At 36.8% G+C, this 25,093-nt stretch overlaps 1 protein-coding gene across 2 annotated transcripts; it reads left to right on the top strand.

The window, feature by feature from the left end:
- The first annotated feature begins 12,233 nt into the window (after nt 1-12,233).
- LOC131165713 (uncharacterized) lies at nt 12,234-24,051 on the top strand. 2 transcript variants are annotated; one of them, XM_058123726.1, is made up of 6 exons: nt 12,234-12,669; nt 13,214-13,264; nt 17,519-17,685; nt 23,252-23,380; nt 23,483-23,542; nt 23,630-24,051. In XM_058123726.1, the coding sequence occupies exons 1-6, from the start codon at nt 12,495-12,497 to the stop codon at nt 23,705-23,707; spliced, it is 660 nt and encodes a 219-aa protein (XP_057979709.1). In that variant the 5' UTR covers nt 12,234-12,494; the 3' UTR covers nt 23,708-24,051. The 2 variants fall into 2 exon arrangements, with proteins under 2 accessions (XP_057979709.1, XP_057979717.1); XM_058123734.1 differs by having other exon boundaries at nt 12,249-12,669; nt 17,579-17,685.
- The last annotated feature ends 1,042 nt before the right edge of the window (nt 24,052-25,093 follow it).

The raw sequence follows: 25,093 nt of genomic DNA, 5'->3' as shown, positions 1-25,093 counted from the left end.
TGGTACCATGCTTGTATAGAAAGACCTTATTTCCGTTGCGTATCTTTGGATGTGTATAGAGTGCCTGGTAACCCCATGGGGTCGGACCTTCATTCATTGTACTGTATCTTGGATGATATGAATGATATAGAAACAAGTTAGGTTACTAAATCACCGATGGGTCCCATTTTCGGGTTCGGGGCCTAACAGCTTGGTATCAGAACTAACCAAGTTGTTAGGTCTTGTAGACTTGGTTAGGCTTAGCTGTGAGTACATACCAGAGTATAGAATGTTGGATGTGGGTAGAGTTGGTTGAGGGTTGTTCTGTTCCTAGACCGGGATTTGTCGGTGGTACTCTGTGTTTTTCTTGGAATGACGATTTTAGTAAAAGCAGGGCAGACCATTGATGACTTTCGTGTCGGTGTGGTGGGACAGACTTGGACCTAGAAAGAAGTAGTTAACACGATTAATTGTAAATAATTGTGTTAACTGTACGTCTGTATGTGTTGTAGGAGTATTGATAAGATTCCTATTATGCTGCAAAATGGAGCCCAAGATTAACGACCTGGGAAGTGGCTCCAAGGAGATTGCGAGAGATGAGTCTCCTTCTATGCCTCGAGGTTTGACGAGGCAGGTTTTGTGAGAGATCAAGCGGAGTGTGAGGAGACGCGAACGCTCTCCTATTGATGCGTGGTGTACCACTAAGAGGTTCACATGCATGCATCCTCTGATGTTCTCCGGGGAACATGACCCAATGATAGCAGAGGACTAGGTGGAGAAGATTGAGAGGATCTTGGAGGTCCTGCACTGCACAGATAGGTAGCGAGTCCAATATGCTACCTTCCAGCTATCTGGGGAGGCAGGTCAATGGTGAACTTCGGTAAGTTTGCTAGAAAAGTTGAGAGCCGGTCCAATGGATATGACGTGGAGCCATTTCAAGGAGGTGTTCTTTGACAGATACTTCCCAGCTTTTGTACGTGATGCTAAGGCGAATGAGTTTTCTGCACTGACTCAGGGGAGTATGACGGTGTAGGGGTATGTGGCTCGGTATATAGAGTTGTCCCGATTCGCGTCGTGTTTGATCTTGAACGAGTATAAGAAGACTCAGAGATTCAAGAAGGGCCTGAGGAAGGATATCTACAGATTGGTGGGTATGCTTCAGATACCCGAATTCTCAGTTTTGGTGGATAAAGCAATTGTGATTGAGACTGGTATCCAAAAGGACCAGGTGGATCAGGAGCTGAAGAAAAGGCCAGCACCTTCTAGTTCTCAATCAAGATCTCGTCAAGGATCATGGAAGAAGAGGAACAAGGGCTCGGGTTACCGTCAGAATACCAAGCATCAGGGTTCTTAGATGAGCCAGACTAGTGATCATTGCACCAGATGCCACAGATGGCACGAGGGCAAGTGCCGGTCATTTAGGGCTAACTGCTACAACTGTGGCCAGTCAGGTCACATGTTTTATGATTGTCGTGCACTGAAGCGAGACGTGCTTGCATCCAGTATGAACTAGAGGAGCAATCAGATACCTTGAGGAACCATTCAGGCGAATATAGCTCCGGCCAGAGTACACTTTTTTACTCTAGCGGATGCTAAACATGCAAGGAACGTAGTGACAGATACCTTATTATTGCTTTCAAATAAGGCTTTTATTTTGTTTAATTCGGGTGCAACCCACTCTTTTGTACCCATGAGTTTTATTAAATGGTGTGGGGTTGAGACCCAAGTCATGAACAAGATGTTATCTGTTACTACACCATCTGGGAGTAAATCATTTTGTAGGAGGATGTTGCTACTATCGGCGAATTTTATGGTGTACGATATGTCGGGGTTCAATGTCATTTTGGGGATGGATTGGTTGTTCTCCAGTTATGTTGTAATAGACCGTCATAGGAAGGTGGTGGTGTTCAGACCTCCTGGGGAGCAGGAGTATGAATTTATGGGATCGTGTGTGCGTTCGACGCCATAGATTCCATGGGCATTACAGGAGAGAAGGTTAATCTTGGATGGGTGTCAGGGGTACCTAGCTTGTGGGAAAGAACCGTCACACGATGAGTTAAGGCTCGAGGATATTCTGGTGGTCAGTGAATTCCTGAATGTGTTTCGAGAAGACTTACATGGTTTACCTCCTGATCATGAGGTGGAGTTCGCGATAGAGTTGCTGCTTGGCAAGGCACCGATCTCTAAAGCTCCGTAACGAATGGCTCCAGCAGAACTTTGGGAGTTGAAGGAGCAGTTGCAGGAATTAATGGATAGTGGTTTCATTCAACCTAGTGTTTTGCCCTAGGGAGCTCCAGTATTGTTTGTGAAGAAAAAGGATGGGTTGATGAGTATATGCATTGATTACCGTGAGATCAATAAGGTGACTATGAAGATTCCCTACCTGTTGCCTCATATTGATGATCTCTTCGACCAGCTGCAGGGGACTCGGGTCTTTTCGAAGATTGCCTTGCGGTCAGGATATCATCAAGTGAGGGTTCGATATGAGCATGTGGCGAAGACTGATTTTTGAACTAGATATGGCCACTACAAGTTCTTAGTCGTGCATTTTGGGTTGATGAATGCTCTGACAGTATTTATGGATCTTATGAACCAGGTTTTCCATAAGTACCTGGATCAGTTCGTGGTGATATTCATTGACGATATTTTGGTATACTCGAGGAGTTCAGAAGAGCATGAGAGTCATCTGAGGTTAGTATTACAGATTCTACAGGAGAAGAAGTTGTATGATAAACTAAAGAAGTGTGAATTTTGATTGGATCAGATTGCATTCTTAGGCCATGTGGTATCTGGGGATGGTATCTCAGTTGATCCTAAAAAAATTGAAGTTGTGGTTGACTGGGTGAGGCCGAAGAATGTGCAAGAGTTTCAGAGTTTTCTGGGACTAACGGGTTATTATCATCAATTCGTGGAAGGTTTCTCTAAACTATCTAGGTCTCTAACTCAACTGACCAGGAAGGGAGTGAAATTTAAGTGGACCAGTGATTGTGAGCAGTGCTTTTAGGAGTTGAAACACCGGCTGGTTACTGCTCCAGTTTTGACCATTCCTTCGGGGGATGGTGGGTTTGTGATTTATAGTGACACGTCTCTAAAGGGTCTAGGATGTGTGCTTATGTAGTAGGGCAAAGTAGTAGCATATACTTCTCAGAAATTGAAAGAATACGAGAAGAATTACCCTACGCATGATCTAGAGTTAGCTGTTGTTGTATATGCACTGAAGATCTAGTGACACTATTTATATGGTGTGCAATGCGAGATCTTTACTGACCACAAAAGCCTCAGGTACTTTTTCACATAGAAGGAGTTGAATATGAGGCATAGGCAGTGACTCGAGTTGATCAAAGACTACGATTGCACCATTAGTTATCATTCGGGGAGAGCTAATGTGGTGGCTGACGCGTTGAGTCGGAAGTCAGAACCTACAGTTGTATTTGCATTTGTAGCTCAGCATCACATTAGATAGGATCTGGAGAGCTTAGGTATAGAGTTGGTGCATGGAGATCATCAGGCTTTCTTTACTAGTCTGGTGGTCCAGTCGACTTTATTTGAACGTATAAAAGTCGCGCAGGCTAGTGATGCAGAGTTAGCAGAGGTTATGGAAATGGTACAGCAGGGACTGGCTATAGAGTTTAACATCTCTGAGGGAGGTGTGTTGAGGTTGGGGACTGGGATATGTGTTCCAAATGACGATGAGATCAGAAAGACGATTCTAGAGGAAGCACATCGTTCGTTATATACGGTACATCCTGGTAGTACAAAGATGTATCAAGACTTGCGTGAGACCTTCTGGTGGTCTGGTATGAAGAGGCAGATTGCTCTGTTTGTGGAACAGTGTCTGACGTGTTAGTGGGTGAAAGCTGAACATCAGAGGTCAGCAGGGTCGTTGCAGCCTTTTCCTATTCCGCTGTGGAAATGGGAGCATATTTCCATGGATTTTGTGACCGAATTGCCACTAGCACTTCACGGGCAAAATGCTATCTTGGTGATCATGAACAGATTGACGAAATCTGCTCACTTCTTACCGATGAAGGTTAGCTATCCTTTAAGTAGGCTAGCAGATATGTATGTGCACGAGATTGTGAGAATGCATGAGGTACCAGCGTCCATTGTATCAGATCGAGACCCGAGGTTTACTTCTCGATTCTAGACGAGTTGGTAGGAGGCATTGGGGATGAAGCTTACTTTCAGTATAGCGTTCCACCCCTAGACTGATGGATAGTCGGAGAGGACAATACAGATCTTGGAAAATATGTTGCGAGCTTGTATGTTAGACTTTGGTGGTAGTTGAATACAGTTTATGCCATTAGTAGAGTTCGCTTATAATAACAGCTTCCAAGATAGTATCGAGATGGCACCATTCGAGGCTTTGTATAGTTGAAGGTGTCGATCTCCTTTATATTGGGATAAGGTTGGTGAACATCAGGTGTTAGGACGTTTTTCCTAGAAAGATAGCATGATATATATATATATATATATATATATATATATATATGTAGTAGCACTCACTCATGTGGCATGAGTATATATTTTACAGCATTAATAGCTTGTCAGAATATTTTATGATTCCTCAGAGCAAGCATGATTTGATAATAGTTTATTTTAGAAAAACTATAAACAGTATAGAGATTATATTTTCAGTATATTAAGATATTCAACCGGTGCAAATGTTGTGATTATTCAGTAGGCACTGATGCCATGATTATTCAGCTAGTGCAAATGCCATGATTATTTAGTCGGTGGAGATGTCGTGATATGATATGTTATAACAATTATTCAGGAAATATTATCATTATAGATATTATAAGGAATTATGAAACAACTATATAATAGTATTATGAAATATATTATATGATAGCAGAACCCGTATGCTTTAGTTTAGATTCAGAGCACGGTATAGTAGCTATTTAGATCAAGTAGTGCTACCACACATCCTAGATAGAGTGTGGGAGATGGGTAGTCGATTGAGCCCAGAAAAGAGCAGTGTGCCCCCCTGGCAGTCCGGACCAGGCTAGGCAGGTCAATCGTACTTACAAACTTATCAGTTTTGGCTTAGCGTGGTAGACCAACCATTGTTAGGTCCCACTTATGAGCTACACAACCCAGTCATGTGGGGGTAATACATGACGTCAACTATCCACTAGGGTATAATTTTAGTAATACACAGATATAGCAGATGATTTATATATATACAAAAATTTAGTATGACACGGTATATTACGTTGAAACATGATTTATTCAGATTTATACAAAAAAATTTTATTAGATTCGTTATATGCAGTTAAACTAAGTTCAAATTTTCTTACTTATCAAATACAGTTATTATGTACAATATATATTTATAACATGATGATACTCATGTTGCCACACATTGATATTAGTTTGTTTCCCTTATTGAGAGGTGTCTCACCCCTACATTACAAACATTTCAGAAAACCCCGACAGATGTGTGGAGCGAGCTTCGAGATAGAGGAGTTAATTGGTACCACCACAGTTGCAAGGTAAGTAGTTGAGTTAGGATCAAGATGGATTTTTGAGAACCTGATACTAGGATACTTATGGTCTTTTCTTTTGGGATGTATATATATAAGTATTGACGGACACAATAGAACTCTGGTATTGTGTATTATGTTATGTAATTATGGTTTCCGCTGCTTAGTTGACACTATGTATAAACAGGTGTATCCCGGGTACTTTTGGGTTCAGGTTGACTTTGACTTTGTTGGTATAGCTTGGTATCAAAGTTATTATGATTATTATTATGTGGGAAAAAAATATAGTAGAAATTTTGGGCCGTTACAACATTGGACTACGGTAAAACATATAATCAAGTACCTAAAAAGGATTAGGAATTATATGTTGGTTTATCAGGCAGATAGTCTAGTACCCATTGGGTACACAGACTCAAATTTTTAGTCAGATAAGGATTCCAAAAAATCAACCTTAGGAAATGTGTTTACCCTAGGAGGTGGAGCCATTAGTTAGAGGAGTATCAAGCAATCATGTGTTATTGATTCCATTATGGAGGTAGAATATGTGGCAGCCTCTAAGGCAGCCAAGGAGGCTGTTTGGCTCAGGAACTTTCTATTAGATCTAGGAGTGGTGCCTTTGGCAAAATCGCTTATTACACTTCACTGTGATAATAGCGAGGCGGTTGCTAACTCAAATGAACCCAGGACCCATAAGAGGGCAAAACACATCAAGCACAAGTATCACCTGATACGAGATATCGTGCACAAAAGTGATGTAATGGTGATCAAGATTGCATCGGCAAGCAGCTTGGCAGACTCGTTTACAAAGAGCTTATTAGTTAGGACTTTTGATAGTCATGTAGAATGAATGGGAGTGAGATGTATGGCAGCATGACTTTGAGTCTAAGTGGGAGATTGTTAGGGATTTATACTGAAAGACATGCTTTATGTAATCAGTTTTAGTATTTATTAATAACTTCAGTTATCCATTTTAATGAGAATCTTTGTGAGTAATGTTTTCCTAACATTATTTATTTAATGATTATGCCTGTGTGTCTTTTATTCTATATAATAGGTGATCTAGTGTGTATAGTACGACTTATACACAAAAGATTAGATCATCAGTTCTTATAGAATATAAGTTTATTGTTCACAGTCTTAAATGAAATTGAACACACCATTGGTAGGACTATAGCACAAGGTTTTAATAGGTCTGTCTTAACTATTGGGAATGGAACAATTCTAACTCCTTGTGCTAGTACACTTTGTGTGTATTGAACAGGACCATCTTGGGGTAATTGTTTTTATATTGACTATATAAAACAATTAATACCTCATGGTCATTATGAGTGCTTATGCTCTTAATCCTGATATGATTATTAGACACGTGCATATAGTACTTATTACTTTGATTCATAGAAGAGTGAGATTCTTTATGGGTCCAAATACTCAGTGAGTTGGGTGATGACATTATGTGTATGGTGAACATTAATTATTGATGGAATCCATGTCCTAGTTTCGAGATTGATAATATCCCCTTGAAATTCTTATAAGTTTTGATTGAGTCAAACCGTGCAGGTGGATTTTGAATTCGCCACATTGAATAAGTTAAGTGGAAGGTCTCAGGGAATTAATACGTCAATTAATTAAATTGTCAATAATTTAATGTAATGGACGGGTATCTGTAATCTTTATATGGGGAGATGAATAAGCATTTAATAATAGGAGCTCGAAATTTAAATTTCGAATATGACATGGAGTGCAATTATAATTCTTTAGTGGTATGAATTATAATTAACGTAATTAGGGATGAATTCGGGTCGGATTAGGAATTATTAATTACGTGGGAAGCCCTAGTCATATTTGCCCAGAGGTCCCTATTGTAGCCTATATACATGCACTCCATTCAGCAGCTAGGGGATGAGTGAACTCTTACAGAGGCAGACGTTTTTGTGAGAGAAGAAAATCCTAGCAGCTGCTTACGAGCCCACTCTCTTAGGAGCAAGGCGTATTCAAGGAATATAGTAGAAGATTCCCGATTGTCTTCAAGCGCTCGTTTTCGTACTTGCAGATTCGAGATCAAACCAGATAGATCTCGCAGGCATAATCCTAATCGCGTAATTAAGGATTGCATGATCTGATTATTATTATTTTTTGTTATCCGTATGCACTATAACGGAAGAAGAGGAGAAGGTGTTCTATTTATTAGGTAGGCTACTGTGAGAACACATTCAATCCTAAAAACAAGGGGTAAATTTACATGATATCTAAAATTCTTGCTACATTTAATAGATATTGATGCTTACACTCAACTACTCCATTTTGTTGAGGTGAGGAACACATGTTTGTTGATGTAAGACTCCCTTTAAAGAATAGAATTTAGGCATATCAAACTCAGTACCTCTATCAGTCCTTATAATCTTGATATGAACTTCAAGTTGTGTCTCTATGAGCTTTAAAAATGAATGAACTAGAGAGCCAGTATCAGATTTATTTTTTATTAGATATAACCAAGTACAACGTGAATGATCTCTACAATTGTAAGAAAATATCCAAAACCAGTAATTGACTCAACATAGATGAGGAGTACAAATTATGTCCTAAGCACTACTCCAAAGTTAAGGTGAGGAGTATAAATTATGTCTGTTATTTTAATAATTGAACCAATTAAATTGTAGTATTTGATTATATTATATTTTTGGAAATATTCTTGGGATTAAGTTAAATTACATGGAGTTGATTAAATTAGATTTCTGGAAATATTTTGAAATTAGATTAAATTGCGGGGATTTGATAATATCGGTGTTTTAAATATATTAGGAATTCAATTTAAATATGGAAAGTGGATCATACCTATGTTTTCTTTAGAATTTAATCGGTTAATGGGAGCGTGTGAGCCTAGGAATATTAAGATAATTGTAATTCTGGAGTTGATCTGATTAAAGTAGGAAAATATGATTTCAGGGTTTTGAGCTCCGAACGCTGTGAGTGTTGGTTTAGAGATCTTAACAGGCACCCTCTCAATAAGTAGGTAAGGGGAACAAATTATAACAAAATATTTTTGGGAAATTAACTAGTTGACTTAAAATATGTCAAATTGAGAATATTGTATATGGTTTTGGAAAAAGTATGTTATGGATATTTTCCCTATGATCATTATATTATGATTGTCAGTCTAAAATTGTGTGGCATGAGGAATATGAAATAATAGTTTTATACTGGGAATGTGATTGATACTGAAATATATGATTTGCACTGAGAAATGATGTATGAGAAACACAAATATGATTTAATACAGTAATGAAGTTATGAGATATACATATATGTTTTTATACATATATGATAATATGAGATATACTGATATGTTTTATACAACTATGAAGATATGAGAAACCCAGATATGTTTTATATAGATATGATGATATGAGGTTTATACACAGATATGTTTTTTATACAAAAATGATGATATGAGAAATATAGATATGTTTTATACTAAAATGATGATATGTGATATACACAGAGACTTTTTATATAGAAATGATAAGATGAGATATATATAGATATGATAAGAATTATACAGACATGATGAGATATACAGATGTGATGAAAAATGAATACAAAAATGTGGAAATGAGAACCCTAATGGACTAGAGATATTCAGAGAGCATGGTACCATTGCTAGCATGTGTGTTAGTACAATCACACGTCTTGTATAGAGTGTGGCGAGACAATCGATTAGGCCTATGAAGAGTAGAGTTACCCATTGGGGTCCGGACCAGGATTGGGTAGGTCAATCGTACTACAGTCGCGTTTAGTTTTGATCTAACCTGGTAGGCCAGCCATGGTTAGGTCCCACCTTCGGGTTGCACAACCCGATCATGTGGGATGAATACATGACGATGTGACATGAATATCCTTAGGGTGGTTCCTCATCACAGACTCAATAATTGTATGTTATAATATGATGAATAGCCATGAGTTACAGACCTGTTGTGTGTTAGAATATGAATATGAGAAATGAAATGAAATGAAAAATGAACAGCCATAAGTTACAGACGCGTTGTGTTATATACTGGTGGATACTCATGAGCCAGTATATAATTATGAGAAATGAAAGCTTATGGAAACATGTTGATATATGATTATGAGAAATGATATCAAAGTTTGTGAAACTATGATTCATATATAATATGATTATGAGTACATATCTGTATGTTTTTCTCAGTTGATATAATTATTTAAATGAATGTGTTATGATATAATAAAACTCATGTTGCCACACACTATCAATAATTTATTCCGTTTTACTAAGAGGTGTCTCACCCAGAATTTAAACATTTTAGGTAATCAGGACAGGCAAGTGGAGCAAGCTCCGGAATAGTGGAGATATAGTACTTTAGTATTCAGGGTAAGTGTTTTAGAGTTGGGGATATGTTCTGTATAGCCCTAGAGTATTTTATGGATTTCTGGGGATGTATATGTATATGTGTGGAGGTTATAGCACTCTGGTATTGTATATGGGATTCAGACACTTTATGTATATGTATATGTTTTGATGGACAGATTTCCCGATACCCCACTTCGGGTCGGGTCATGTTGATATATGGTATCAGAGATGTTTGTTATATGATCGATTATTATTGTTTATTATTGTATTAAAAAAGTGGTAGAGAAATCAGGTCGTCACAGAAAGGATCCCATATATCACAATGTATCAAATCAAAGATTTTATTTCTAATTGAATGACTAATATCGAATGACAATCTTTTTATGTTTTTCCAATGGACAAACATTACAATTAAAATCTGAATGAATATGAATATTAGGAAACATCTTTTGTAATGTTTGAATCTTATGAAAAGAAGGATGTCCTAATCTAAAATGTCAAAGATCAAAAGGACGATTATTTATAGCAGAAGTAAAATTTACAGCAGATGAAACATTAGAATTTACGAAAGATTCTTGCAGCAAATATAATCCAGCCACTTACTTAGCCACTCCAATCGTCTTCTATGAGTGTTGGTCCTGTATAAAACAAGAATGAGAAAGAAATAACAAATAAAAAAAATTTTTGTGAGTCTTTTGACTGAAATGAGAATAAAAGAGAAAGATGGAATATATAGAACATTATGAAGAACTAATGAATCTAATATTTTCATAGTGCCAATATGTGTAACAGGAACACATGTAACATTAGACAATTTTGCTGATGTATTTTTAACGGAGGTAATTGTAGTGATATATGAAATAGAATTGGCCATGTGATCAATAGCACCACGATCACTTATCCATGAATTTGGATGTTTAGAAACAAAATCAGGTAAATTTATCATACTTGACAAACTAAAAGGATTAGAAGCAGCAGATGATTTGCTCATAGCGTTCATGGATGAAGGTTGAGGTGTTTGTGAAAAGGGTTGTAGAAAGGAAAGGAGTTGTTGGCACCATTCTTTAGTGAAAGGAAATTAAGGATTTGTGGTCAAACAATCTGAGTCATTGGAAGATAATGAAACCTGATGTGCAGAGGATGTCTTGGTTCTTGAATTCTTGATGATATCTGGGAGGATGCGTATGTAACTTGTAGCATTTGTCAACCGTATGCTCAGTAAAACCATAATGAGTGCAAATTGGCTTAGGATGTTGCTTTTGATGATTGTTGACCATCGTTGCAAGAACATTCTTGCTGAATAAAGCAGCAGTCTCAGTCATCAAAGATGATCCCACCACCTTTTTTTGTTTTTATTCTTGTAAAGTGAGAGACAAGACTCTATCAATGGATGACATTGGATCCATGAGTAGAATTTGTCATCGAATGTGTGTAAAAGAATCATTTAGACCCATCAAAAATTGAACAACATATTCCTTTTGATGTTGCTCAATTACTATTTTTAAAGCTCCACAAGAACATCCCAGATTACAATAACAGTTGGGAATGGGTTTCACAGTAGAAAATTCATCCCATACAGCTTCCAGCTTTGTGTAATAAGAACTGACCGAAGATTGATCTTGAACTAATGAAGTAAGATCTTTCTTGAGTTGAAATAAGTTAGGACCATTACCTTGTGTGAATCTGATTTTCAAATTCTTCCAAACTTCTTCAGCAATTGAGGAGCTGATAACACTAGCAGCAATCTCTTGTGTGAGAGAATTCAAAATCCATGAAAGCACCATATTGTTGCAACGAAACCACAGAATATACAATGGATCAACTGAGAGAATGTTCCATCCACAAAACCTATTTTGTTCTTGGCATTAAGAGCTGTCAACATTGATCTGCTCCATGTATAATAATTCTCACCATTCAAAGGTTGAGAAACCAAGATTGAACCAGGACTTTCTCCATGATGGAGGAAATATGGATTGGAAAAATTTTCAATCAAAAACCGAGCACCTTGCTCTGATACTATGATAGAATTGAAAGCAAGAAAAATATTGTAGGAAAACAAAGAAATAAAACTAAATCTTGGAGAGAAAACTCAAATCTCTAATTTGTTTCTATTTCTTGTATATTATCCTGTATAACATAAACCTCATATATATATATATACACGTAAAGAGCTAACTATCTAAATAATTAACTGCTAAATTAACAAAAAATAAATGCTGAAAACCTAAAAAATATTAACTTAATAGATGAAACTATTGACGGTTATAAGGCAAGCCATCGACTATTTTAGACAGAGAAAAAATCATCAAAAAATTTAGCTGTAATCGTTAATAATTTGTGCAGCAGTTTCAAATAAAATGCAAACCGTCCATAAATTCATTTATAACTGTCCACGAGCCAAACATAAATTTAATAGTGATTTCTTTTCGTTAACTTGTAACTCTCTTTATTTAATAAATAAAATATAGGAGAACCCTAAACCTTTAAGCCTCCTTCAACCCGATGTAACCGAGATTTTGCCCTAGAACTCGTCGGCAGTTTCGTTCAACAGTTCAACACTAAGTCGGCAGACTCTGACCCTAACGCCTTAACTCCAAAGCGCGAGAGACATAGATATACCACTGCGTTCGGGCTTTATCTTCGTGCGTGTGTGAGCAATAATGATAAAGAGACGATTCTACAAGCAAGAACATGCTGATAAATATGATACTTCTGATTCGTCTTCATCATCTTCAGACTCTGAGCTAGAAGCAGAGGGCACAGAAGAAGTAGTGGCAAGAGATGATGCAGTTGCAAAATTTAAAGGATACGAAGAATCTTGCTCTTCATCTTCTGGTTACCTCTCTCTCTCTCTCTCTCTCTCTCTCTCTCTCTCTCTCTCTCTCTCTCTCTCTCACATTGTTAGGTTTTAATGGATCGTTTAATGTTTGTTGGTTGACTTTTTGCTGCTATGTACCGTAAGTGTGGGATTGCTTCTGTGAGCTGCTTTTGCTTCAGTTTTCTACGCTGGTGTATCAAAAATGCTAATTTGGGAATTCTCTGTTAGTTTTTGCATGCCCTTTCTTTACTCTCACAGGCATTTATCTGTAACAGTAATTTATTGTGCTCAGTATTTGACGCTCTAAACACAAAGATTCAGATTGGGTTTATGGTCAGGATATATTTTTGATACTGCAGATGATTAAATTAATTATCCTGCATTATGGTTTGTTTTAATTTTTAATTTTTAATTTTTTTTTTGTTTTAACTCACGTCAAACTTGTTGAATAATTTGAAATTTGAACTTGATAAAAGAAACTTCATTTTGGTCGATTGTTATTTTGTTCACCCACTATTGCTCGTTTAATTATTATTTTTATTTAAATATCTTTGCTCTCAGGATATGAAAGCAAGGATAGCTCAGCAAATGAAGTTGATGCTGAACCATCAGGTAGGATGTTTTGCCCTTTGGTGCCCTATTGTTTTCTATTGTTGAGATACAAAGATCAGCTTGTATTTTCAAAAGTAATCCGTACATTAAATGAATATATTTCTACCTCTGCATGATTATAGTGAAAGCAAATTACACATATTTGATTGAAGGGAATTCTCATAGTGTTGGTTACCCTTTTTGTAACATAACACTTGTTGTACCATCGGGGCCTTATACTTTCATCATTGACATGAATGGGGTTGAAGCCATGGGCAGAGACAAATGATGCATGTGCTGACCACAAAACACACAAAAAGTTAAATTAAGGGATGGCCTAAGGAAAATCAACAAAGGAACTTAAGACAGATTAAAGGGGAAAATGAGTTTTTCATTCCCACATTGCTTAATTTTAACTTGGCAGAGAAAATGTTTTTCCATATCAATATTTTAATATTGATTATTGGCTAAAAAAAGGGCAGCATGGTGCACAAAGCTTCCTCATATGTGGGGTCCGGGGAAGGGGCAGACGACAATACTATAGACCCATTGTGGCCCGTCCCTTCCCTAGACCCCGCATATGCGGGAGCTTTGTGCATTGGGATGCCCTTTTTTTAGCCAATAATCAATATTAAAATATTGATATGGTAAAACATTTTGTCTGCCAAGTTAAAAGTAAGCTATGTGGGAATGAAAACCTTGTTTCCCCCTTTAATCTGTCTTGAGTTCCTTTGTTGATTTTCCTTAGGTCATCCCTTAATTTAATTTTTTGTGTGTTTTGTGGTCAGCACATGTATCATTTGACTTCGTTCAGCTTGATTTAGGGTCATCTCTTCCATTATATTAAATGTTTCTAGAATACCTTCATTCATTTTTCTCTTGGATTCTCCTTGCCCACATGATGCTATTCACCTGCATCAAGGTGGGAGTGAAAAAATGTGTGAGTGTTCAAGATTAACGAATATCTTGCACAATTTGATGCTTATGTAGACATGAACATTTTGTCACTGGCCTTAGACTCGGTCTAAATATGTGCGTAACAAAAAATACGCTGGTCCAAGCCCAACACATTCTGGTCATTGAGCCTTGCTTTGCTGCCAAGGCCTGCGCAAGTAAGAATTGTGAATGTGTAGACCCATTTACAGAGGCCCATCTTTGCCCTTTTGCCCCATTTCTGTTAGGCCTTTCTTGATTTCTCTAAGTCACAACCTCTTGGCAACCTTCCCTTTTTATCCCTCCCTTTATGTCTCCAACAGTGGGTAAAGGCATCATGCTAGAAGCAACTAAGAATTTGACAATGACTCCATGTGAGTTCTATCACCAGCACTCCTAATGCTTAGTAACTTCACCTCACTAGAGATTTACAACCAGAAGGAGCTATAGTTGTTGGGTTGGTATGAGAGTCCAAGCCACTAAGCTGTGAGGAAGAGTTAGATAAACGGGGTGTGTGTGTGTGAGAGAGAGAGAGAGAGAGTCCATTATGATTTGCCATCTCACTTGTCACAAACGATGGAGTAGAATGGGGGGCATTGTGAGTTTAAGAGAGGTGGGTGTCACTAGCCAAACTCTTCACACCATCCGACACTAGTTGTATATTGGGAGGAGGGGGGCATTTGTGAGTTTGAGAGAAGTGTGTCATGGGCCACACCATGTGAAGGGCCATGTGGCACGAGTTGTAGCGCACAAGCTTAACTACTTGAGCCAAAAGAAAAACATGGTTTAACCACATGAACAAATTCACAAGCATTGAATACAAATTAAGCGAAAGTACTAACTTGAAAGTAAACATGAGTCAAGTGGTAGATTGTAAATCCATGCAATTCATTTCCATTCACCTTTGTAGGTAAAATGTGTTTAGTGATGGAGACATAGGCTAAATACATTCATAATAACTTGTCAATTTTACAAGATTTATGAACACTTATCCTCTCCTAAAATTTTCTATGTGATTTCTACTATAGCATTGGAAAACATCATTTTGACCAAGGGGTCATATTGCCCTTCTTCGGTAATATTCTACTCAAGGAATACAACCAACACTATAAACATCATAGTCCCATCGAGTGTGCACAAGACAAGTGGTCACAATTAAACATAATGGCTTGAACAAGCTTGGCTCGTTGATGTAGGACGGGTAAGGGGGCCTAGTCCTACTGATAACCTTCAAGCAAGCACATATACCGTAAACACTTTAAATTAAGAATTTAATCAACCAAGCGTAAACATTATGAACTAGGCTATGATTCACATGCTTAAAGGATTTTGAAAAGGTGTATGGTTTGTCCTGAAATTAAATCCCAATCGTTTTTTCACGAAGGAATCAAGTTATATGCTGAAAAGATGCTATTTCAAATATTCAAGAATGTAAGTTCTATGTTAGCACAACAATATTCCCACAATTGATATGAACAAGTGAAATAATATTGAAAACTAAAGGTTCAGGGTGACTTTAGTCGCCTGAAGAATTTAGAAGCAGATTTCCAGATTGGCAGTAGCGGTTCAGTCGACTGAACCAACGACTTCAGTCGCCTGAACACCTATGGGTTTTATTAAAGTGTAGAGTTTCAAGAACTGTTTTAACAAGGGTTGTTGGGCTTCAAGCAAGAGTTCACAATCAGATGGGGGCTTAAGAAAAATAACAATCTTACCAAAGAAATTTGTTGGATGACTTGATATTATCCACCACAAGCTTAGATCATGACAAAAATCCTTGGAACAAGCTTTGATTATAAAGATAGAAGTGGAACTGCTATGTGTATATAAATGTGGCTGTGTGGGGTGTCTGAGGGATAGATGGGGATGATGAAAGTGCTGGATAGGGTGGTTTCTCACCACTTGATCTCCGGAGAGAACGACGTAGCTTCACACTACACAATCGATAGATTGGACAAAGCTTTCAAGCTTTAGCGAAGAAAATTCTTTTCAATATTCAATATCAACTCTTTGCAGAATTCTTACAATGATATAAGATGTAAAGACTTAGCATGGGGGGAACAATACATTAACTCTTACACTAGCATGGGGGGACTAGACTTTCATATTTGCGAGGTAGTCTCTTATTTTGACCTCATAGTGACTTGACTGTACTAGATGGAGCTTAACAAGCACCAAGTCACCCACGTTATAAGCCCAACTATCTTTTGACCCTCATCTACTCATTTCTTTATTTTCTTGGATGATTTCTCTAGCCAGGCTTGGCCAAATTTTGCAGTTTGTCTCCATTTTTTGGTGAAGATGTACACTCTCGGACTCTTTCTAGAGTACAACTTGCCCATTGTGTGAGGTAACAACAGCTGTTAGCCTGCAATAATTCAAAAGGATCTTTGTTGGTTTTTGAGCTGTCTTGGGCATTGAAATAGAATTGAACCATGTTGAGTAGTTGCAAACAATTCTTTTGGTTGGTAGTGACAAAATGGCGCAAGTACTTTGGTGCAACTTGTCTATAATCATTAATCACAAGCGTAGATGGTAGACCCAATGGTCTCGACTTTGGTAGGTTGGTAATGAAGTCAACGAACACTTTCCTAGGCTCATTGGTACTTAAAGAGGCTCCAATTGCCTTGCAGTCGTGACCTTGTCTTGTTGGCAAGTGAGACACAAATATACCCAACCACCTCATTGCACGTGTGGCTAGTACAATGCTAAAGTTGAGTGCCATCTTGGATGGCCTGCCCTCATGGTGTCATGGGACTCGCACAACAGTGTCTTCCTTCCTCATTGAATGAGATATGTAGATTAGTGAGTGTTGGAGTGGGTATGAGGCACATGGGAAGCGTTTAAAAATATTTATCATGAGTAATATACATATAACTAGTAATTACATGATCTACACATGATTGTGTAGTTATGTGCAGTGTTTTTTTTTCCTTCTTTTTTGGCAGTTTTGTAGAACAGATGTTGGATTTCCTTGTGGGCAAATATTGGACTTTCTTGATGACTGGAATGTTCATTCAAGATTTTTCTGTACTTGCCTCTTTGGTCAACAAGAAGTCTAATTAACTGACAAGTGGGCAGTTTACTAATTTGCTTCAAGTATCAACTAGTACAGAAGCTTTTACAGTCGTTGGAAGCAAGCAAACCTATGTTGTGTTTAGCATGATGCATGTATGACTTAGGACCAGTTCCTAATAAGTTTGTGTTTATTATCTCTGCATAAGTACAGTATTTTTGGATTTCGATGATATACATGTTCAGGATTCCTAATTAAAAATAATTACAATGCTGGAACTAAAAATGATGCACAATGTCTTATGGATTCTCATACATCTGTTAAAGGCAATGCTGAAATGGAGCTACAGTCTGATACCATTGCTGCATGGGATTCTTTTCTGTCAGATGTTCCAAACTGTATCTTGAAATGCAAATCTGTTTTCAAGTGCAAACTATGCCCAAAAATTGTTTGTTTGACTGAGGAGACTTTGAGGGCTCACCTAAAATCCAAGGTCAGACATTTTCTGTGGCATGGTTATTCCTTTGAAGTCAAATCACCATATAGTGCCTAGTACTTATTCCAACTTGTGATATGTTCAACAAACATGTATTTTTCCTGGTTATTGAAATATTATGCTGCATGTATCATCATTTCATATTGCCTTTTTGTTTTCAGTTTGCTTTGCTTGTGTGTGTCTCTCTCTCTTTCACGCACACACAAAATATAGTGGCTTTTTAAAATCAATTTTTTTTTTTTGTGTTAAAAAAACAGAAACAATTATGTTGATATGAAAAAAATATTTTTGTACATTTTAAAAGACTAGCTGATAAACTAATAACTGTGCATCAGAATGGTGTAGTCAAAATATCTCGATCCATTTTATTAGGTTCTTAAAATTTAATAGGAGTCCAAGCAGCAAAATTCTGAAAAGATACAATGATATCTATACCTCAGTTCCCTCCTACACTTCCCCACATTTGATGGGCTAGGCTATCACTAAAATAATACATTTGACAAAGCTGAGTGATGCTAACACCTATTTTTGCTCCGAGTATCAGGACCATTATCTTCAACATAATCCTCTCTCCAATACCTAAGTACCTGTACATCTCACACAAAAAAGGGTCATAACTCTGAAGAAGTATAAAGAACTGCAATAGCTATTTAAAAGTTTTTTTTTTTTTTTTAATTTAAAATTTTTAAACAGATAGCTACAGGAGTTTGTTGACAATGTTACTCTCATATACATAGATAATCATTTGTTAATGTAACTGAATCATTTTAAATTTCTTTGGTCAGGTTGTGTTGTTAAGTTGCTATCTAAAGCCTGAAGTACAAAACCAGCTTACTATTAGAACACGAAATAAACTGTCTAGACAAGTAATGTTATTAAGGAATAGTCCTCCAAAATAAACACAAAATGGATGCATATGATGCACAAAATGCTTGCTTCTAACTAATATTGGGTTTTATTGTTTAATGGGCTTTACTTCCACTGATAATCCTGAGCATTGCCTTTTACCATTGGGATCAAATCTGTACAACAAATATCAACCTGCATTTTTTCTAAGATTATAGCTAAGAATTTATGAAGAACAAAAGCTGGACCATGGGTAGATGGTAAGAACTTTGATGAAGACTAATTTAGAAGAATTGGATCAAGAGATTGTTGGGTAAACCCAAATGTTTTTGGTTTAATTAGTAGTTATTATGTTTGTTCTGTCTGGCTTGTGGTAGGTTATGTGCATATGGGATGTTTGTAATAGATGTGTCTTTAGGGGTTCTTTTGTAATTTTATGTGGATTTGTGTAATTCATGTAATTTAGGTTTTCTTATAAACTGGGTGTGAAAGCTATATAAGAGTGATTTTGTTCGAATTTGAATTCATAAATTGAAACATGGGCCCTGCCCCCCAAAAGATTCTCTCTCCTCCTTCCTTCTTATTCTTCATCTCCTCCCCTATCCTCTATTTATTTCCCTTTTTCCCCCCCTTGGCAGTACCTATACTGTTCTGTTCATCACCCTTGCTGATGCTTCATCACTTTGTGTCAGCTAAAATAAAATCTTTCTTCCACTTCTATAATATGGATTTTAAAAATGGGGAAGTTGGATACATTTTCCAATTAAAACATCCCATTGAACATTGCCCACCTCCCTTTTTCCAGCAAACCTCTCTTTTGGATTGTCATATGGATTTAAAAAATGGGGAAGTTGGAAATGTGGGGATTCAGTGGACTCCTATTTCCATCCTACAACCTTCTATTAAAGCCTTTGTGCAAAGTACATGCCTAGAGCAGGCATTACATATTATGGTCAACAAGCTATTCACATCATTTGCCAATAAAAACATGCGCATGTTTTTGGTGAGATCCCTTGGTTGAATAGGCTTCTATGTCTGCTTTGTGATGCAGGACCAATGTCCAGCACACAATAATTGTTGTTCAACTTTGGTTTTAAAACTACTACACAGGCAGCCTTTATAGGCTTATAATGCTTGGAGAGTAGGAAATCTAATTTTTAGTCTAAAATAAACCAGAATACTACTTTCTTTAAAATTAATTAGAATTATGAGATGTTAACCAATAATGATAAACAAAATATCATAAAATAAAAAGAGAAGATAAAATAAATTCCTGTACTGCTTTGGGCATGCAGGCTAGCTGACATGACCTTTTTCATTTCATTCCCATAATACTCAAGTGCATTCCACAATCTAATCATCAGTCCAGCTCTCTCCAATTGTAGGCTTGTCGTCCTATCTTTGGCACCTCCATCGTGGTGACACTATTTTTTTTAAGGCAGTTTCAATAAGCATGTTTTTTTTTTTTCTCCACAATTATAGTAGTCAAGCAGAAAGTGCCTAAACCTCTCTTGATTCAGGCATCTTGGAGGGCAGGAGGTGGCTCATGTGGAGCTTATTTTTTCTTACAAGTTTCCTTCCAATGTTTGCTCTTTCTCAACGGTCCTAGCAAAGGCAGCTCGATCAGCTCGTGGGATGCTACACAATGCATATTCATGGAGAAGTCCCCCAATGCATCAAATAATACATTGTTCATCAATACAAAATAATATTGAGCAACCAATTTTTGAAACTCAAGTGTATATATCATCTTGAGCTGGCACACAACCGGAAGTGCATCTTCCTTTTCTCTTCCATTATATGCATCATAATGTTCCTCTCAGTGATTTGGGTTTGCCTTCCAAGTCAGCGTTGATGAGCTAGACTATGCTGCCAAGTTCATGCAAGACCCATGAGACAAATTACTATCATGCGAACTTTTCCTCCTGTGGGATACTTATATAGGTGGTGATGTTTTTAATTTGATTGAACTAATCAAATAACATCTGGATGTCCCTCACCTGTGAACTCAAGCAAAGTAATTTTAGTTCCATAATATGAGTTGCACAGTTTGGAGGCACAATATTATGGACGTGAACAATAGTTTGGCTACTAAAAGGAGCATCAATGTCTACAAATCCTTTTTTTCCCCTATCTGGATCAATAATATTTAGGTGAGTGAAATTTTTGGCTTCAAGAGTGTCAAATTTTTTGGTCAAACTTAGAGACAATTTGATTTTGAATAGTGAAAATATGAGAATTGAGAGAAGCTACTTTATGAGCAACCAGTCAAACTCTCTGTCATCACCTTTTTTTTTTTCCTCATGACCTCTTGCTGGTTCAGACCCAGGTTCAATTGGATTGGATTGATCAGTTTGATCTGCTTTGAATGAAGCTGTTTGATCTGGTTCTTTAAATCCTCTTCTTTTAATTGAGGTTAGAGTTTCAGTGTCTATTCCACATCTTTTGCTGCAGCAACAGCCCTTTTTCTTCAAACTTCTGCTGATATGATGCTGGAAGCAAGGAGGAATTTTTGTTGAAAATGGTGTGGCTCAACAGCATTGGTGAAGCAATGTTTAGTCTTGCAAGGATGATGAAGGCTGACAAATTGAGGTTGATGATGTTGAGCTATTCTCAATGATTTAGATGACGAAAGATTTTGATTGCCTCGAAGGGCTTTGTGTGATCTAATAATCAACCAGTGTTAACAATTCCTGTTCAAATCTAATAAGGTTTGGGGTTGGCAGGGTTGAGTAGGGCTTGATGGGATTTGGGCTACATGAGATATGTTTCATTGTGCTTTTGCATGTTGAGGAATAATGGTTGAAAGGGATTTCTACTCTGCTCGAAGATTTGTTCAAAAAAATTCCTGCAGTTATGAATGATGGGCTAAATGGAGATATAAATAGTGGTGGCTTGGTGAAGGTTGAGATGGCTGTAGTGATGTTGCCAGGGCAATGTACATTGAAATTTTTAGACAACTTTGTCAAACAGCAAGTGTTGGCGATCATAGTAGTTAAAAGCGTGCCTAGGCGTGAGGCACGGCGAGGCAACCAAGCTAGCATCTCATTCTTCTTCAGGCAAGGCGACCTTCGAGGTGTAGGTAGGTGCACTGAGGCGCACTGCCCGCAGTGAGTCGCGCCTTGAAATTTTTGAAGCTGTTAAGAAATAAAACGTAGCCAGAACATACACCAAAACCAATGTGCCAGGGTTTGTAAAACTCAAGATATTGACGCTTAGCTTCTAATATGACAAAGTTAACATTTGTTTCTTCATTGTCAAAGTGATTATGCAGCTTTGGTGTGAGCTCTTTACTGTTTTTGGAGAGAAGTGGGTGTCCCCTTCGGATGTGGGTGATTTTAGAGGGGTGAAATTTTGGGGCTTTGGCAAGATCAAGGAAGGGAAGCCATTGCGGCTCTGCTGTTGGTTCTCTGTCTGTGTTTTGTGGAATGAAGAAATGGTAGAATTTTTAAAGGTCAAGCTACTTGTTATGGGAGGAGTTATTTTTCTTGTTGGGCTTTAGCTTGTGGGATGTTTTGGGATTTTCCATTGACTGATTTGCATACATTGGAGGACAGATTTTTATTACTTTTTATTTGAACTCTGTTTCTCCAGCTTTTGCACTTTAGAAATTTATTTTTCTAAACAAAAAAAAAGGGAAGTAGACATTTTTTTTTTATGAAAGAGGTTAGCAGCCATAGTTGTTAGAATCTTACGATTCATAATTCAATTCATACTATTTATATCAATTCCACACCAAATCAATTTGAATCTTACTACCAAATCTAAAAACAACCGAGTCGTTGCCAAATCCATCGATTCACCTCATGAATCTAACGAATCAATCTAAATCTATCGATTCACATGATTCTATAGACCTATCATATGTTGGAAAACCCAACTAGCTTAAAACCCCAAAAATATAAATCTTTTTGTCATTGCTTTTATTTTTATATGTTGCTTTCCATTCTTTGTCTTCATCAATTTTGTGCTAAAAAAGATACGAAAAGAACTTTAGGTCTTATGTTGCCTTAACAAAACCATTCATCAGTCTAGGAGTATAGTGTTTTGCCATTGAGAAGAAGAGGCAGAACACTCATTGACTTGAGATAATAATCGTGTCTCGTTGCCTGTTAAGACTCGGAAGTCGATTTATTAGTATTATATTTAATAATTATCATTTTTAAAGTTAATTATTTTTGTATTTTTGTCTAGTATTAATTTTTAATTGTTGATAAACACAAGAAGTTCTGTTTTTATTAAATTTTCTTGATTCCTTCCCCTAAAACAGCATAAAGTTCATTTTTTTATTGATATTTTCTTGACACATTCCCTTTTCATTGTTTAGGGAAAGCTGCGCATGAAATATGATTTTTTTTACTCGTCAAAATTTAAAAGTATTTTTGCTTGATGTTCATATATCAATAAATGCTTGTAATTTGGAATTGATTTTGGAAGTTTGTACTGAATCTTACAATTCAATTTGATTTGATTTGATTCTTGATTCTCGATTCCCAAAATTGAAATTTCGATTCACAATTTGGATCTTGATTTAACAACTGTGTTAGCAGCTACTTCAACTAGAGACTAAAATATGAGAATCAAAAGCAAGAGTCACATAAGAATTTCCATATTTATGTCTTTTTTCATCAAATGTTTCTACTTTCTAGATGAAGCAATCGGTGACAACAAATATTTGTTTAATGGGAATCACTCATTTTATTTGGATTTGCTGTAGAGGCATGCTCGATCAGAGAAATTACTGAAGGAAGGGAGGCTGAAGCTCATGCTCAATAGTGATGGGGAGCTTGAAGAGGAAGAAGAGACTCATTCAGAGAGGCATGCACGAATTATCAACCTTGCACAGGTTGGTTCAATTTCAGTTGGGACCTTCAGTAATTTGAGTTGATGGATTGATGGTTTCTTGTCTGCTACATATTTACATTAATATAGTTCTGCTAATGACCAGGATAATCGAAAGAGGAAAAACAAAGGACGGCAGCGTCAGAGACTTAGGCTTAAAAGGAAGGTAATATAAAGTCGAATTGTTATGGTTTCCTGAATTTTTCTGATACAAGGGATAAGATATTGTAGCCCTGCTGAATTTAAAATGCAGAAAGTGGGGGCGGGCTCAGAAAAGGGTAATGTGAGCCAATCGATGAAGAATCCTGTGAAGAAAAGGCCCGAAGATTAGGATTGAACAGCCAAGATCCTGAGAGGTTTGGTATTGTTGCAGGGCAAGTATTTAGAAGTCAGCCTTGGAACACAGTCGGCTATTTCCTTTCATAAAGCTGAGGAATATTTGATAACCGTGGCATTTATCTTTTCTTTTCTTTTCCTTTTTTAATTACCTGTGTGGTTTGTGTGAAAGTGGTTAATTTGACACCTTTTTGTTTGTCTTGACACGCATTCCGCTCCTTGTTTAAGGTGCATTAAATTTTGACTATTGAATTTCAAGTTTTGTGCATGCGAGATGCCAACAGCTGTCGTATGCTTCAGATATTTTAACTACATAGTTACGGTTCTGATTCCAATTAAGTGGATGGTGTGATTTCAATTTTCAACAGGCATGAACTAACATTGAAATAGATGAAATGGATATTCCATGGTTAGATTAAAGAGATGCAGTTATTGGTTTTATCTATTTTATCTTGATTATAACTTGCGTAGCTGTTTTTCTTAAAATGGTGTAATTTTTATGCTTGGCAAAATATTATGTATTGATACAATGGAGGTTTCGTTCTCTAATTTCAGTCCATGAAATGTGTCGTGTGGGTATGTGTTTCTTCATCCGTGTTTGGCTGTCAGGTTTAAAATTTTAAGGCTGCAAGGGCAATAGAAAGCTTGGTCCATGTTTTGATTTCAGAATGTTTAGATATGGACGCCGTGAAATTTTTTATCTTGGAAATACTTGTAGAGCATGATTTGGATCTAAAAAATATATATTTTGTTAGATGTTCCAAGCCAAAAACAATTATTGTCAATAAATTCGCAGAGTACTATGTTATTATCATATTAATTGTTAGTATTCTTGTCTTTTGGGCAAGCATGATGAGTATATTTCTTTTAAGCTAAAAGCATGATGAATATTTGATATGTAAGCTACAATAATTTTACAACAATGGGTATATTTAGGCCTGCCAATATTTTCTAGCAATTTTCCCCCAACATTGGAACTTTTGAAACTTTGAAATTGTTATAAGCATTTGAAGAAGGGAAAATATTTTAGCTTTCGAGGAAAATACTTTCATCTAGAAAATAAAAATTTCTATTTTTTGCAATTGCATATGTTCCAAAGATTAAACTTCTAGGGAGCTTTGAGCCAAAACCCAACTGTTAGACAATGACGATATATATTTTTTTACATGTGTTCGTGCCGACCAAAAGTGCAGTATCTTTGGGCTATTTAGTTGCAGAAAATGAATTTTTATTTTTACTTTTTAATTTTAAAAAATTATAATGATTTTACCTTATTTTCCCATTTATTGGAAGTCTTGATGTAGGTTCAGAATTTTGACCAGTATAGGTGCTTGGAAAAAAAATGAAAGCAGGAGAGAGATGGACAAGTATTGTGGATTTC

Source organism: Malania oleifera, chromosome 1 (assembly GCF_029873635.1).
Source record: "Malania oleifera isolate guangnan ecotype guangnan chromosome 1, ASM2987363v1, whole genome shotgun sequence".
Classification (NCBI taxonomy): Eukaryota; Viridiplantae; Streptophyta; class Magnoliopsida; order Santalales; family Ximeniaceae; genus Malania; species Malania oleifera.
This window is presented reverse-complemented; position numbering and strand designations above follow the sequence as displayed.